This window comes from Penicillium samsonianum (assembly GCF_028829775.1).
Source record: "Penicillium samsonianum strain IBT 33392 chromosome Unknown utg000002l_segment0_segment0, whole genome shotgun sequence".
NCBI classification, from domain to species: Eukaryota; Fungi; Ascomycota; class Eurotiomycetes; order Eurotiales; family Aspergillaceae; genus Penicillium; species Penicillium samsonianum.
The window spans coordinates 883,075-897,306 of NW_026643260.1; the positions used below are offsets into that span (position 1 = coordinate 883,075).

The following is a 14,232-nucleotide window of genomic DNA, read 5'->3' on the forward strand; positions in this document are numbered from 1 at the left end:
GGTCCGCTTCCCGCTCCAACCAATGGCCTCGTATTCGCCTGAAAATTGTCTAGACCTGCCATTATCTTTCCTTGGCATGTGTGACCACAAATAATTTCGGAACTGCCAATAAACAACTGTCAATCACCCAAAATAGTGGAGAATTCCATGCACAGCAGGTTTTAGAGGATTTGGCACTTCACGTGCAACCCACCCGCCCGTGGGGAATTTGAGTCTCGGGTTTAGCAACTCTCTTTCTTTAAAAGTTGCTGCTTAGTGACTAGTAGTCAGTTATGAGCCAATGACTACTATGAATTCTGCAGGCGTACGCGCTTTTCATCTAACCCCGGAGGAAGATCCGGAGCGCGAGCGGATCCGCGATTTGTCGAGGTTTGTGGCGCTCGGCCAATATCCCTGTCCCACTGATCACCACTGATCATTGCCATAACAGATATTACTGCACAGTAACTCAAGCATTCCAAGCACCTGACGCGACGACTCTTGAGGAGGAAAAGACGCCCGCAGCACCGACGGGAGATGAACAGCCCATAGGTTGCGAGCTAGCAAAGGACATTACCCTCAACGCACTTGCTCAGCTTGGCGTCCTCCGCTTCAATGCCAATCGCTGCTTTGTGTCCATAATTGACGGCGAAACCCAGCATATCATTGCCGAAACGACAGGCTCAGTGTCACTACGAGATAAGAACCGTCACAAACCAGGAGATGGTATCTATCTCGGAGCACGGTCGCTGGACCTGGTCTGGGGCGTATGTCCCCACACCGTTCAGTTGTTCACGGGCCGCGCGACGGACGACGTCGATACCAGCAATGTGACCGCCAATCGCACGCGCTATATTATCCGAGATTTTACACTGGAGGATTGCTTCAAGGACCGACCTTATGTTCGAGAGTGGCCACACATGCGCTTCTACGCAGAGGTGCCTCTATTCAGCGCATCTGGATACGTTCTGGGCTCTTATTGCATCGTCGACGACAAACCATGGACGGAGTTCGGAGACGACCAGGTCAATGACCTCCAGGAAGTGGCGGATGCCATCGGACTGCATCTGGAGAACGTGCGAATGAGCCAGGCCCATATTCGGACTGAAAAATTGGTCAAGGGTTTGACTGATTTTGTTAAAACCCATGCAGACTTTGATCCTAAAGAGGTCTCTAATCATGGCCGTCTACAGTCGAGTGTCAATGCAGCGAATCTCCTACCACATGAAATTGCCGCCACCACTGCAAATGCCGACGACCCTGACACCACCCCGGTTGCTGATGTGCCATTGGGTCACGCTGTTCAATCTGTTTCTCCCAAATCCAGACGATCGTCTTCCTCGACCGTTGCGGGAGAAGAATCTGTGTTCTTCTTGCAGGATCAACACTTCACGACCGAGCCTTCATCTTTGAACTCGGGTTTCTCTGATCGACCAGTGGTGCTGAGCCCCAGCGAAGAAAAGTCGATGGGCGAAGTATTGAAGTCAGGAGACAACGGTGCCCCTCAGGGTATTGATCAAGGCTTTTCGCAGTTATCATTGACCGAGAGCACACCCATATATGAACGCATCGCTTCTATCTATTCCCGTGCAAGTGCCTTGCTCCGGGATTCCATGGATCTGGACGGAGTTGCATTTCTCGATGCCTGTCCCACTGATTTTGCCTTGTGAGTACGTAGCTCTTGCTATCGAATGGTATTCACTAACATTCCTTTCGTTAGTGTACCCCAAGAACCAGAAATTTGGGAGCCATTGCCGGCTGGAGATCCCGGGTTCCCGTCTGCACCGCTGCCTAATCCTCTCGGGCTAGCCCGGGCTGTGTCGCATGAATTTGACCTTCCATGCGATACTTTAAGTTGTGCGCTAAAGTTGCCACCCCAAGGCAATGCTGGTCCAAATAAACAACCTAGTATACCACAGGGATTGCTCCATCAAATGCTCAAGTCTTTCCCCCAAGGTCAGATCCTGATTCTAGACGAGGACGTTGACGGGGATGATTGTCTTCTAAATGATAGCACTGATCTAAACACCCACACTTGTGCAAAACATCTTGCACGGTGTCTTCCCGGTGCTAAATCCGCCCTGTTCCTTCCTTTATGGGATTGGAATAAGTCTCGTTGGCTTTCTGGGGTGCTGGTGTGGACGACAAGCAGTTTCCGAGCACTCGGGCTAGAGGAGTTACACTATTTCAAGGTTTTTGGTGATTCTTTGATTTCTGAAGTTTCTCGGATTCATTGGGCCACTACCGAGAGATCAAAATTCGATTTTATAACCTCTGTCAGCCACGAGCTTCGTTCACCACTGCATGGAATACTTGCAAGTGCTGAATTATTACATTCCAGCTCTCTTAGCCCATCACAAGAAGAGATGGTGACGATGATCGAAAAGTCTGGATTGACCTTACTGGATACAACGAATCACATGTGAGTTCACCCGAGTAGACTTTCTTAGATCTAAAAATTATGCTAATACGTTATAGGTTGGAATTCTGTAAGGTCAACAACCTGAGGCATACGGACAAACTAAATGAAATAATGGAGAATGACACGGCCAATCTTGTGTCTGACTTTAACATTAGCCATTTGGTGGAAGAGGTTGCAGACATATTGTACACTGGTCAGCGAGCACCTGAGCAGGTGAGCCAGCTCGCTAAAAGGATGTCATCCAACAAGGAGGCAGGCGATTCAATCACCAAGGATCTCAGGGCACAAAACCAATTGTCCGTTGTCATACGAGTCGACCAAACGGACACTTGGATGATTAGGTCCCTTGCAGGTGCCTGGAGAAGAATCGTGATGAACCTTCTCGGCAATGCGATGAAGTGGACCACAGCCGGCTTCATCGAAATAGCGTTATCAAAGGCCAGGGACCGATCGGAGTCCCAGTCACCCCTTGTTCACCTCTCCATCACTGATACCGGCCGTGGAATCGCGCCCGATTTCATCAAACATAAGCTGTTTGCCCCATTCTCTCAAGAAGACCCGTTGTCTGAGGGCGTCGGGCTGGGCCTGAGCATGGTACAACAATTGGTGATGTCACTTGGGGGGCATGTGAACGTGAGGAGCGAGTTAGGCATTGGGACTCAGGCTGATGTCTATATTCCGGTTCAATATCTACCGGCGAGTCTTGATCCAGAGGATAGCCCGGCTCCGACAACCACTCAGCCAGGAGCCACCCTGCATGCATGTCTGGTAGGCTTCAATGGTTATCCTGACCTCACAGAGGCGCCCACTGGGATTCTCACCGTCGAAGGCAAACGAAATCTTTCCATTCAGAGTGCACTGGCAAACATCTTCATGACAAAGATGAAGTGGAACATTTCTCTGGCTGCTTCCATCGAGAAGGCTCGTGGCCAGGTTGTTGTCATTGAGGAAGAACTCCTCAGACGAACTATGGATGAAAATGATCAACTTGTGTCCGAAATGGCGGCTCAGAATGGCTTTGACTTCTTCATCGTGCTGAGCGGCAATGTCCCAATCATACTGGACAGCCTCTCTGTCAACATTATCCGCGTTGCCCAACCGTAGGTTACAATTTATCAAAAGAGTTGTTGCTATGAAAACTAACGCTTTTTGCAGATTCGGACCACAGAAGATTTACAAAGCCGTTGAAAAGATCATGAAGTGGCGCGAGATCCAAATACAACCTGCGTCCCCTGTGCTCGACGCTGCTTTCTCGCTAATATCTTCGCAGATACAAACAGAAAGGAATTCAGACTCAGGCTCGGATCTCTATGATAGAGGGACGCCCGGGTATTCAAATGAAGCGATGAGCTCACCGGGAGAATCAACCGCCTCCACACCCCGACGATCCAGCAAGCAAGCACTGGCCCATGTGCTCATTGTGGACGATAATGAAATTAATGTCAAGGTACTGTCCCACGCCGCTTCCCATTCCGAGCATCACTAACACAAATGTCAGATTATGGCCACCTTCATGCGCAAAATAAACTGCAGCTACGACACAGCCCACAACGGCCTCGTCGCACTGGATAAATACAAATCGTCGAACTTTCACTACGATTTTGTCCTGATGGACATCTCAATGCCCGTGATGGACGGCCTCGTCTCAACGAGCAAAATTCGCGAATTCGAACGCGAACATAACATCAGACCCTCTTGCATCATGGCTGTCACTGGAGTTTCCACCGCTGGATTCCAACACCAGGCTACTACGGCTGGTATCGATAACTACCTCATCAAACCCCTCTCCCTTCGCGCGCTCAGAACTCTTATGAACATTGCATGATACCATCTTTTTGAATTTAGATTGGCTGGTCTTTGACCTCCACTGCACAGCGTGGTGTTGGTTGGTTTTTCTTTGGTCTTTCGTGTGTATATAAAATGAATAGACCATGGAAATTTCATTTTGGCTCTTGATTCCAGTGTATACTTTGACGGCATTCTTCTCTAGTTGCCTCGGGCCCCCAGGAACCGCGTAAATGTATACCGTAAGTTTGATGAATGTGAGATATGCCAAGGATTCCCGATCCCCGGATTTTCGCAACTACGATGATCCCTGTAGTGTTGAGTGCGAATCATCTGCCGCGGAGATTTCTGCTCCGTCTTGGCCTTACCCCGCGCCCCTAGTTGATCATGCATGTTCCGTATGTTGTACATTATTGAGAAAAGCTCAAAATGAACTACATAGCTGCTGTTTCAACAGCGGATTCAATAAGTCGGATGCATATGAGAAAGCGGATGCATAAAGTGAAATATAAACAAATTCCGTCGAAAATTCCCCCGAATATCACGATATTTTGTCTCATTTAGTCTGTCAGGATTTATTAATTTAAGAATGTTCTAAAAATGACAAGCTGCTTCCACGTAACTAAAGTCGAGTTCATCTGGAGCCTATTGCAGTGTTGCAGTGTTGCATTGGGGTTGGGGTGTTGAAATCCCATCTTTGTATGTCGCATTGGAGGAGTTGAGGACCAATCAATTTGTGTTGCAAGGGCTGTGAGTCGCTGGGGCTTTGCGTCGTGATTGGCAATGGTTTCGTTCAGTCGCGGTTGATCTTCTCTAGAATGAGCAACACTGCCTTGTCGCCGTGTCCCTTTACATAGTCTATAAGCTCGTCGGTCAAGACCTTCACCACGCCCTCAGCCACCAGCTTCTCGACCTCAGCCTTGAAGCCTCCGGGCACCCAGATCTCTTCCAGGATCGTTGAGACAACGACACCCTTATTCTTAGCGACACGCACAAGTTCTCGCAAAGCAGGGTCTGGCCCAACATGGCCAAGAGTGAAAGTTCCCACGCAGGACACGAGATCGTATGTTCCGTCCGCCTTGTCAATCGGCCGGTTCATGTCTGCGACTGTGAGATCCCGATAGATGCCTGTTTTTCTAGCGATAGAAAGCATGGCGGGAGATAGATCGATGCCATCGATTGCTTTGGCCTTGGCCATTGAAAGAGCCACTCCCACCAGCCCGGTCCCGCAACCGGCATCTAGTATCACACTGTTTGTGGCGCCGTTTGAGAGCCCGTATTTGATGGCAGCTTGAGCGACAAGCACGGGAGCAACGTAGTCTTGAGCACTGTCTCCAACCTCATCGTCATATGAGGCTGCCCATTTCTCGTATAGAGCCATGCAATCCTCGGTGCTGCCGCTGGCGCGGGCTTGACTGAGGTATAGTTCTCTAGCTGAGCTTGAGGCCTTTGCCTGGATTGGAGTTGGGGCCAACATTGTGTGGGTTTGGGGTTGATTGCTGAAGAAGGGGGCTTTATTAAATGGTCTAGAAGGTTGGGATATTGCGTTTTGTTGCGAAGGGTTCTTGGTGACTTTTGGCCTAGGAGATTAGAATCAAGTGAGTAGTAGTCAGTTTCCAACCCTGTGCGGACGCCCTTCTTATAGTAAGTAATTTTGAGCTGCAGGTCATTACCGATATAGCCTGGACATAGCCGGAATTAATGGCGTGATGATGCGGGGTTATTGATGAATGGACCCAAAAAGGGTGAAGATTGGTCGATCGATGATGTCGGTGGAACATACTTTCAGTTGCGCTGAGCCTGGGCCTGAGCATGATGCATGTTCCTGCGCTAAGTATGTACCCCTCCAGGCTGTTGCCTGGCTGCCGAGGTAATGGAAACACCTGTGTTTTATTCAATTCATCCGTAGATTGAAGATATAAATCAGGATTGAAGAAGCGATCATCGCCGTCGACTTGCGCCTCTGGTTTCAGTCGTATGGAAAGACTGGAGAACCAATTGAGTGAATTAAATGGCTCACGGACCATGTTTTCTGCACATTTTCCCGCCAGTGAGCCCATGCCAAGGCGGTTTGTGCTTGGCCAATGATCAGATCTGGTCTGAACATGCAACCTGGTCTCATCCAGATATTCCCCATCAATCAAGATTAGATTGACGTGGAGGGGCCCCACCAGGTTTACCACTAACGTGCCGATCTATTTCCTAGGTAGGGTTGGCTCCATCTTCGTCTCAGTTTATTCCAAGGAAGGTCGAGTATGGAGAAATGGGGCACTTAGCTGTAGAATGATCAACCTTCATTTTCTTGTCCGTGCTCTTTGCGTGCACCGATGCATTTTTGCCTAGTGGTGATTGGATATTGCTTTTTCCAGTAGGTTTCGAGGCTAGCGTTACACAACGTTCAATCCAATAGAAAGAATCCCAGATGCGAAGTGCGAGTGAAAATAATAATTTGCCGCGGTAGCCAGCGAGGATACATCTGCGCATGTACTGATGATTAGTGACAAAATTCCATTCTGTCGGACTCCGTAGGCCCTATTTGTGCATGTGCAGATCACGTGGGTGCCACCTTCCCTGTCGGGAACCTTGCTCTCTTTTATCTGCAGATGAAAACCTTGAAGGAGCTGGGGCCTAGAGAATATTGACTATCTAGACTACGTGAATGCGCATATGCTATATATTGAACAGAGCTGGTTGGCAACCAGCAGCCTTTCAAGCTGGAAAGCACACAACAATGAATAGATGATGGGTAAATGGGGGTGGTAGGCATCGTCACTACAAAATAAGTCTGAGATATTGCAATTCAACGGTGCCTTACGCGTCAGGCCACCCGGGAAGTAGGATAACTAACTAACTAGCTTGCTCTTTCCACAAATAATTCTTTTCCCCGATCAACACCTCGAGTTCCTCAAATTCTTTGCCCATGAGACGCTGTCTCATCGCAAGACACCCCAAAACTACATCGATCGAGGACGAATCTATGCCGAACGCCGTGGGAATTGCATTTCTCTAGGCCATTCGTTCCATTTTATCGAGTTCTTATGAAATTCGAAGCCAACAGGCCTACATCCTTTTACAAGGCCTAGATACTGCGGCTTCGCCTCTACGTCCGAGTGGATCGGCTAATCCATCAGCAAGACAACCTTGGAATCTCTCATCTCCTCCGCAAGACAATCTCTTATCTCCTCCGCGCCGCGGATTCCTTCAATCGCCTCCGCCCCTTTTGACTTCGATCCTCAAGAACATTTTGAAGATGAGGTTTAACTTCTTCTCTTGTGCGAAATACCTCTAAAGTTTTTTCTTTGGTTTTTCCGTTTCATATAACAGCATCTGAAGGTATGGCTGCTTGTCTGCCCTGTCATCGGTATCATATCTAACCTCTTCTTTAGGGGAATTTTCAACACATCTTTCTCATGGAATTTTTGATGTTGTCATAAACCGACGGACAACAATGAGGATTTGATGGATCTAAGCAACTCGAGCTACGATCACACTAGGAAGACGAAAAACCCGGAGAGGACCGTCCGATCACTCGAATTCTACGTTCACTACGGCGACTATATGGGGCGAGTTTGGAAACGCCTCGGACCTTCTTGCCGCCGTGTCTCAAATCCTTAGCCGTCTCCGATCACCGTTATTGCTGTGTTAATATCTACTTCCATTGCATGACTGGAAAATGCAGTTGGCAACCGACAAAAGTCGAGCCAGTTTACCTTCTGTACAAGATTTCCGAGATTGTGGCAGGTTCTCACTAAGAGATGACACCAAGGTTTGGAAACTGAGTTTATCAACCACTCAATCCAGGTACAACTTTTTTCACTCGAACTTTTGGTGCGCACGGGCTCGAATTGCGCTCCTAGAGACATCAAGCCGTCTTGGAGATGGAACCCAACTATGGCTGCGCATCCGGTTCCGCCAAACCCTCATTGTTCGAGCAAAGAAAGAACCACATTTTCGTATCAAAGAACTGGAGATCAAGTTTGGCTTGGACCTATAGTCCAATATTCTGCATATCAGAAGACAGTACACTTCTACGACAACTCCTCCCTCGAGCAGTTAAGGAAATCATAGCTCCCACTCCCAGATAGACCAAAACTATGCTGTCAACTGCCTCCTAATCATATCCCAATTCCGAGTAGCATCACGGGTGAGCGATTGGCGATCACTTTTTGAATTTCGTGACCATTCTTGTCACACCTCCCCTATAAGCAATGACCACCTACGCTAAGTGGGAATTCAGTCGTGCAGACTGGTGAAGTAAGAGCCATTGACCAGCTATTAACTAGATGGATATAAGTTGAGTGCAAAGTCTCATTCTGGTTTGAGAAGAGATTTTTCAGTCAACCATCACCGACGAAAACGTCATTCACATGGTACATATCTATAAACAAGGCTGATCAAGTTTGGATCGGAGGGACTGAGGACCTGCCGTGAAGCTCGTTATGCGTGACATCACAACGACCCTTGGCTATATCTAGTATGCACGATATGTTGTAAAACTCGCCAGATTAGGACCGCGGAAAGACTTTAGTGGGGACCCGAAGAGGATTCCATAAGAAATGAGAGGCGAAGACCCATGGGTAGGGCGAGCTGTGTTACAAGTTTTGGAAGATAATCATGATTCTTCAATATTTTCTGTAAAGAGTGTGTGAGAACTATGGAGAACGTGTTCTTAATAGCTGCATAGAGGATAGGGTTAAATATACTTTATTCCCAGATAAGCTAAGGCGTTACAATGTTGAATGCAGGGTTTGGCACAGTGACCAGGGACGTGATATCGGTCCAAGCGTCCACGTTCCCGGAAATTATGAGCTTGTCGAGATTCGGGGTCTTGCTAGCAGCTGCAGCTCCGATGAGGGCCACGAGTTCCTGGTGCTTGAGCCAGACAGTCAGAGTAATTTCGGCGTTTCGAGGGTTCGGAGATGCCGTATATGGAACGGCATGCCCCGTCAGGGCAGCATTGCTGAGTCTCAGGTGCCATCCCGCACCTGGCTTTTCGAGTTGTTCCATGTCCTCGACCATAAAATCAATGGTGATTTCCTTTTCAAGATATTTCGTGGGTTGCTTGAACGCCTCTGGTCCATTGATACGGATAGCGATGATATCGAATAGCTGGTCAAAGCCTAGAGCCATCATCGACTGAGGTGTCATTGCGTTGATCGCCGCCTGGGGCCCGTTTTGCAGCTCGAAGGCCCCGGTGAGGAAGAAATTGCGCCACGTTCCATTTTCCGTGCTGTATCCCAGCTCGGTATACACAGCCGCCAGTTCCTCCTTTGCCTCTTTGGCAACCTCGCTATTCTTTTCGTCAGGACTGCTTTGGGTTGCAAAAACAAGCTTGTCCAACAATGTAGCGGCGAATCGCAAATTCTTGTTAGTGTGATAAACCTGGGCCATTTCAAGAACAGCTTTGCTGCCACCCATACATTTTACAAGTTCAGTTGCTTCATCAACGGGAGTGAGTGGCCACAGATAAGCAGGGTTTCCATTGAACCAACCCATGTAGTGGTCATAGACTCCTTTGACATTGTGACTGATTGAGCCATAGTAGCCACGGAGGTTTGTCCGCGCACTCAGAGTTGGAGGCATCTCAATCTCTTCCGCAATTTCGACGGGGGTCTTGCCGTCATTAAGCTGCCGAAGTGTCTCATTGTGCAGGTAGGCGTAATAATCCCGTTGTTCGGATAGAAAGTTGACCACCAGCTTTCCATCATGGTTCCAGGTGGGCCAGTGGTGGCTAGAGAACACCACATCACTTTTGTCACCGAATAGGGTAATCGATTCATCCATATATCGTGACCAGAGTCGTGCGTCACGTACTGGAGCACCTCGCAGCGTTTGGATATTGTGCAAGGTGTGGGTCGCATTCTCCGCCATACACAGCGCTCTATAGTCAGGGAAGTAAAAGTTTACTTCTGCAGGGGCTTCGGTTCCCGGAGTCAATTGGCAGATAATCTGCAGACCCTCAATGCCTGGGGCGAGAACCCCACTCTTGGTGATATTCTGTAGGGGCGCCACAAGCGAGCTGGTTCCAGTCGACAAAGCTTGCCCGAGTCCGCAGCCGATCTGCCCGACAGGAGATTTTTCCAAGGCCTCTCCGTACATGTAGATAGATCGGCGAGCCATTGCCGGTCCGGCATACACGTTCTCACTGACAGCGTGTTCCAGGAAGCCGTCAGGACCTATGATTTGAAGAGCAGTTCCGGCTTTTGTTGCGATGTCGATAATGGCCTGAGCGCCACCAAAATGGTCTGCATGGCAATGTGTATAGAAGAGGGCCTTGATTTCCGCGTCTTGGCCATGCCTATCTCTATGTTCAACCTGGTAGAGCTGAATAGCTCTACGTGCGGTCTCAACCGAGGTCAAGCAATCGATGATGATAATTCCGTTCGAGTTTGGAATTTTGACAATGCTCATGTTTGCAAGATCAAGCCCACGGATTTGATAAACACCTTCGGTGACGTGATAGAGGCCCGCGGTCACACTGCAGAGCTGCCCTTGCCTCCATAACGACGCATTTGCAGTCTCTGGGGCCTCTTCCTGGAGGAATGCATAAGCCTCGGTATCCCAGACAATTTGATTGGTGGTGTCTGACAAAATGTAAGAATCCCGGTCGGTTCGCAGAAGTCCTCGGTTCGCAAATTCAAAGTCATGGTTGCTGTCTTCGATACGGGGCTGTGTGATAGCCATGATGAGCAATGAAAGTGGGGGTACTAGTTGATAAAGTGATGTAAAGCTAACGGGGCAGTATGTGCTTGTATTTTCTATTTTCGAAATTTGAATATCTGGGGATTGGCCTCAGTTATATAGCATTCCAACATACGCCTTTCCTTCCCGGCCGCCTGTGCTCGTACCCTCAATTGCACAATGCAACTACACAATGCACCTTGACAAATAATCACCCTTTCCCCTCCCAAATTGTGGATTTATCCTTGCAGCTGTATGTCTCAGGTAGCCATTGCTTTTCTAATCTATCACACGACATGATAATAGTGTAGTCGCTAAGGTTGGAAGTCCGTATGTAATTGTATTTTACATTTTAATTGAGTGATTACGCAACCGCTATGCCTGCCAAGATGATCTAACTATCAATTTGAATTATCTAATTGCAGCACAATGATCAAATCAGGCGGAAAGGGTAAGTATACATCAATCTCCATATTTCTGTACTGGGGACACAATCCATTGCAAGCCGAGTCTCGCATTTATTTGAATACGGAAATGAGTCGGCCAAATACGCGTTAGGCCGAGAGCTCCACTCATTAGTAATTCCTGTGCATACGTAGCTACCACCAAGCGCTGGCTGAGCTGAAGGCAATGATCCAAAATACGACGTGATCGTTCACTGTGTCGCTAGTCCCATAGATCAAAATAATGATTGGTCTGTAAAATAGTATCGGTCTTCCGAAAACTCCGAATTTGCATTATCTTGGCATTTTGAGACTAATGTTTGCACTATATATTTGTTCCAGCGCTACATGGTACAGGCATACAGTCACCAGTCAGTTGTGGGGATGCAACTTACCGATGGGCCACCGAGAGCAAACCAACCTATTAGTCAGCAATAGATCAACACATGTAGATGCGAGGCATGCATATACCCCACAAACTTGCGGGAATCGAATGAACGACCGTCCCGTCCCGTCCCATGTGAGCGTTGCCTAGAGATCGATCGCCCGAAAGTCTAGGCAATATCCCGAAACCACCCAAGTTGGAGCTGTGCGCAACTCTGTCCGCCGCATAATTATTATTTATCTCGAATTCCTCAAGATTATCTGGCTATCTTCGTCCGGTTTTATAAAATGATGTTTGGTCATTGACACCGGACTGTGTGATAGTCATGATGAGCAATGAGTGGGGTTGCCAGTCGACAAGGTGACGTAATGTTACTGAGGGTGGTGTGTTTGAAATTTCGCGTCCAAATGCCTAGTGATAGGCCCAAATTATAAAGCATTTCAACATACGCATTTCTTCCCAAATGCCCATACTCTCCATTACACAATGTAACCTGACAAATAATCACACCTTCTCCTGCCAGAATATAGATCGATGCATGTAGCTGTATGTCTCAGGTAGGTATTGTTTTTCGAAGCCATCACACGGACTGTTCCTAGGACATTCGCTATGGCTGTTCTAATATTTGAGGAAATCCCTACAGGCTAGTACTAGGCATGTCCAATAGAGAGTATGGTTGATTGATATCTGGTTCGAGAAGTAAGGTTGAGTTACCTGTGAGGAACATACAAGTAGGCGGTAGATCGAGTAACCACCAGGCCTAGAATCTTAATAAGATTGGTTCTCAGCACCTTCCAGAGTCCACACGGAGACTTGGTTCCTAGCTTATTCCAGTGCTTTCGCACGCATATTGCCCTGAGAAATGCCTGGAAGTACACCTCTCCAAGCGGCATTTATCGTGCGCCGGTCCTCATTCTCTTTCTCTTGTTCAGCACCAGCGCGCACTCGAATACGTCGATTTCCACCACCTGAAGAGACAGGGCCCCTTATCTTAATATTTCTTTGAGGTTTATCGACTTTCGAAGCGGTTTGGTGACCTACGACGTGCAAAGTCATCGCTATTTTCAAGGAGCTGCGCATGAAGCCGAATACCACTAGAAAGACTCCATTTCAATTTCTCTGCCTTGGCTTCCCCAAGCTCTTTCTTGATTTCCCCCACGAATCGTTCGAATTACCTTGCGATTTTCTCTTGCTTTTGAACGGTATTTAGCGGAGAATCGTATTGTTCAAGTATTGGGCATGGAGGAAGGGCATCTATCAGAGATTTAATTGGACAGATGAATTAAATGCCAAATTCAGGTCTTTCTGAACACGGGTTTCATCGTTCACTGTGCGTAAAAGTCTTGTTTCTGAGCTCGATGATCCAGCGGAAGAAGTTTTGGATGTACGAAACCAGACATTTACCCAAATAACTATCCGGCCAATTTTAGATATCGGGGAATTTATCTTGTGAAACCGGAGCTTATCCTTGAACCTTTGAAAGCCTACATAATTGAACGAAGAAAGCGGTGAGCTTCGGATCTTTGATACGCCTTTCCATCACCCCCCGGGAGAAACTTTTGCATTAGACTAGCATTTGGCTTAGCACGGCTACAAATTAGGTGCGTTCTCAATATCAAGGACATCCGATATTCGGAGTGGTAATTCGACCTGTATTCCGCAGATGGATCCACCCTTTATCCCAACAATATATAGTGAGAACTGCAGATCTTTTGCGCGAATTCTTTTAGCGCAGTAATAAATGAATATACTTGCTCCCTTCCCCCATGCTGACAAACCTAGCAGTAGTGTCAATATATTCAGCTAGTCTAAGAACGCCAAGATATTGCAAATGCCCTTAATCTCGACAAATTTCGGATATATCACAAACTGCCATCGCCATGAAGACCTCAATTAACATATTGCAGTGACCGGAAAATTTTGAATACTTCAAAAGTTAAATAGACGAACAGAAAGTCCTTTCTTCCGCATCGTGTTACCAACGTGCATGCATATGCACATCTGTGACAGAAAGCTGCAGGAACTTACATAACGCCACAATCATAACAGTCCAAGAGTGGAGGGTATCGGGTTTGTCGGAAGTCCGATGCCATTTTACAGGCTGATAATTATTTTGTTCACTAGGGGACTGGACGTTGCAGTAGATGATCCCTGATTCCTCCGCTGTTTGAGCTGTCTGGGGCGAGTGAGAAATTTATAAAGGGAGAAAAGGTTTGCGGTGGTCAATATAACAAGAAGTTAAGCTCATTCCTTGGGTTAATTTCATGATGCGCTTGTCAGTTGTGGCTACCCTTGGCTTGGCTATTTTGGCATCAGCCAGTTATATAGCACAGTCAGATCCCCAGCAAGAACAAGCAACTCAATTTGCTTTATTGGTAAGTAAATTTACAGCCCAAAGCTCCCGGGGTTAAGAGTGATCGCTTCGTGAGACTAAGCAGATGGCGAGTAAGTATGGTTACCCCCTGATTCCGTATGCGCAACTTGCACTGCCTTGTTTATATGGGTGACAGACCCTCGCTTGCGAGGGTCCGTATTTT

The 14,232-nt window shown here is 47.6% G+C and overlaps 3 protein-coding genes across 3 annotated transcripts; 1 reads left to right on the top strand and 2 right to left on the bottom strand.

Annotated features, from left to right (window-relative positions):
* Nucleotides 1–280: 280 nt before the first annotated feature.
* On the top strand, nt 281–4,298 carry N7471_002182 (hybrid sensor histidine kinase/response regulator; the record flags this gene model as incomplete). The annotated part of the gene is made up of 6 exons (XM_057274902.1): nt 281–369; nt 431–1,645; nt 1,700–2,401; nt 2,458–3,501; nt 3,557–3,848; nt 3,900–4,298. The coding sequence occupies 6 exons, from the start codon at nt 281–283 to the stop codon at nt 4,224–4,226; spliced, it is 3,669 nt and encodes a 1,222-aa protein (XP_057139540.1). The 3' UTR covers nt 4,227–4,298.
* Nucleotides 4,299–4,979: 681 nt separating this feature from the next.
* On the bottom strand, nt 4,980–5,663 carry N7471_002183 (class I SAM-dependent DNA methyltransferase; the record flags this gene model as incomplete). Its single annotated transcript, XM_057274903.1, has 1 exon — nt 4,980–5,663. One exon carries the CDS (start codon nt 5,661–5,663, stop codon nt 4,980–4,982), a length of 684 nt encoding a protein of 227 aa, XP_057139541.1.
* Nucleotides 5,664–8,905: 3,242 nt separating this feature from the next.
* Nucleotides 8,906–10,870, bottom strand: N7471_002184 (alkyl/aryl-sulfatase; the record flags this gene model as incomplete). Its single annotated transcript, XM_057274904.1, has 1 exon — nt 8,906–10,870. One exon carries the CDS (start codon nt 10,868–10,870, stop codon nt 8,906–8,908), a length of 1,965 nt encoding a protein of 654 aa, XP_057139542.1.
* Nucleotides 10,871–14,232: the final 3,362 nt, after the last annotated feature.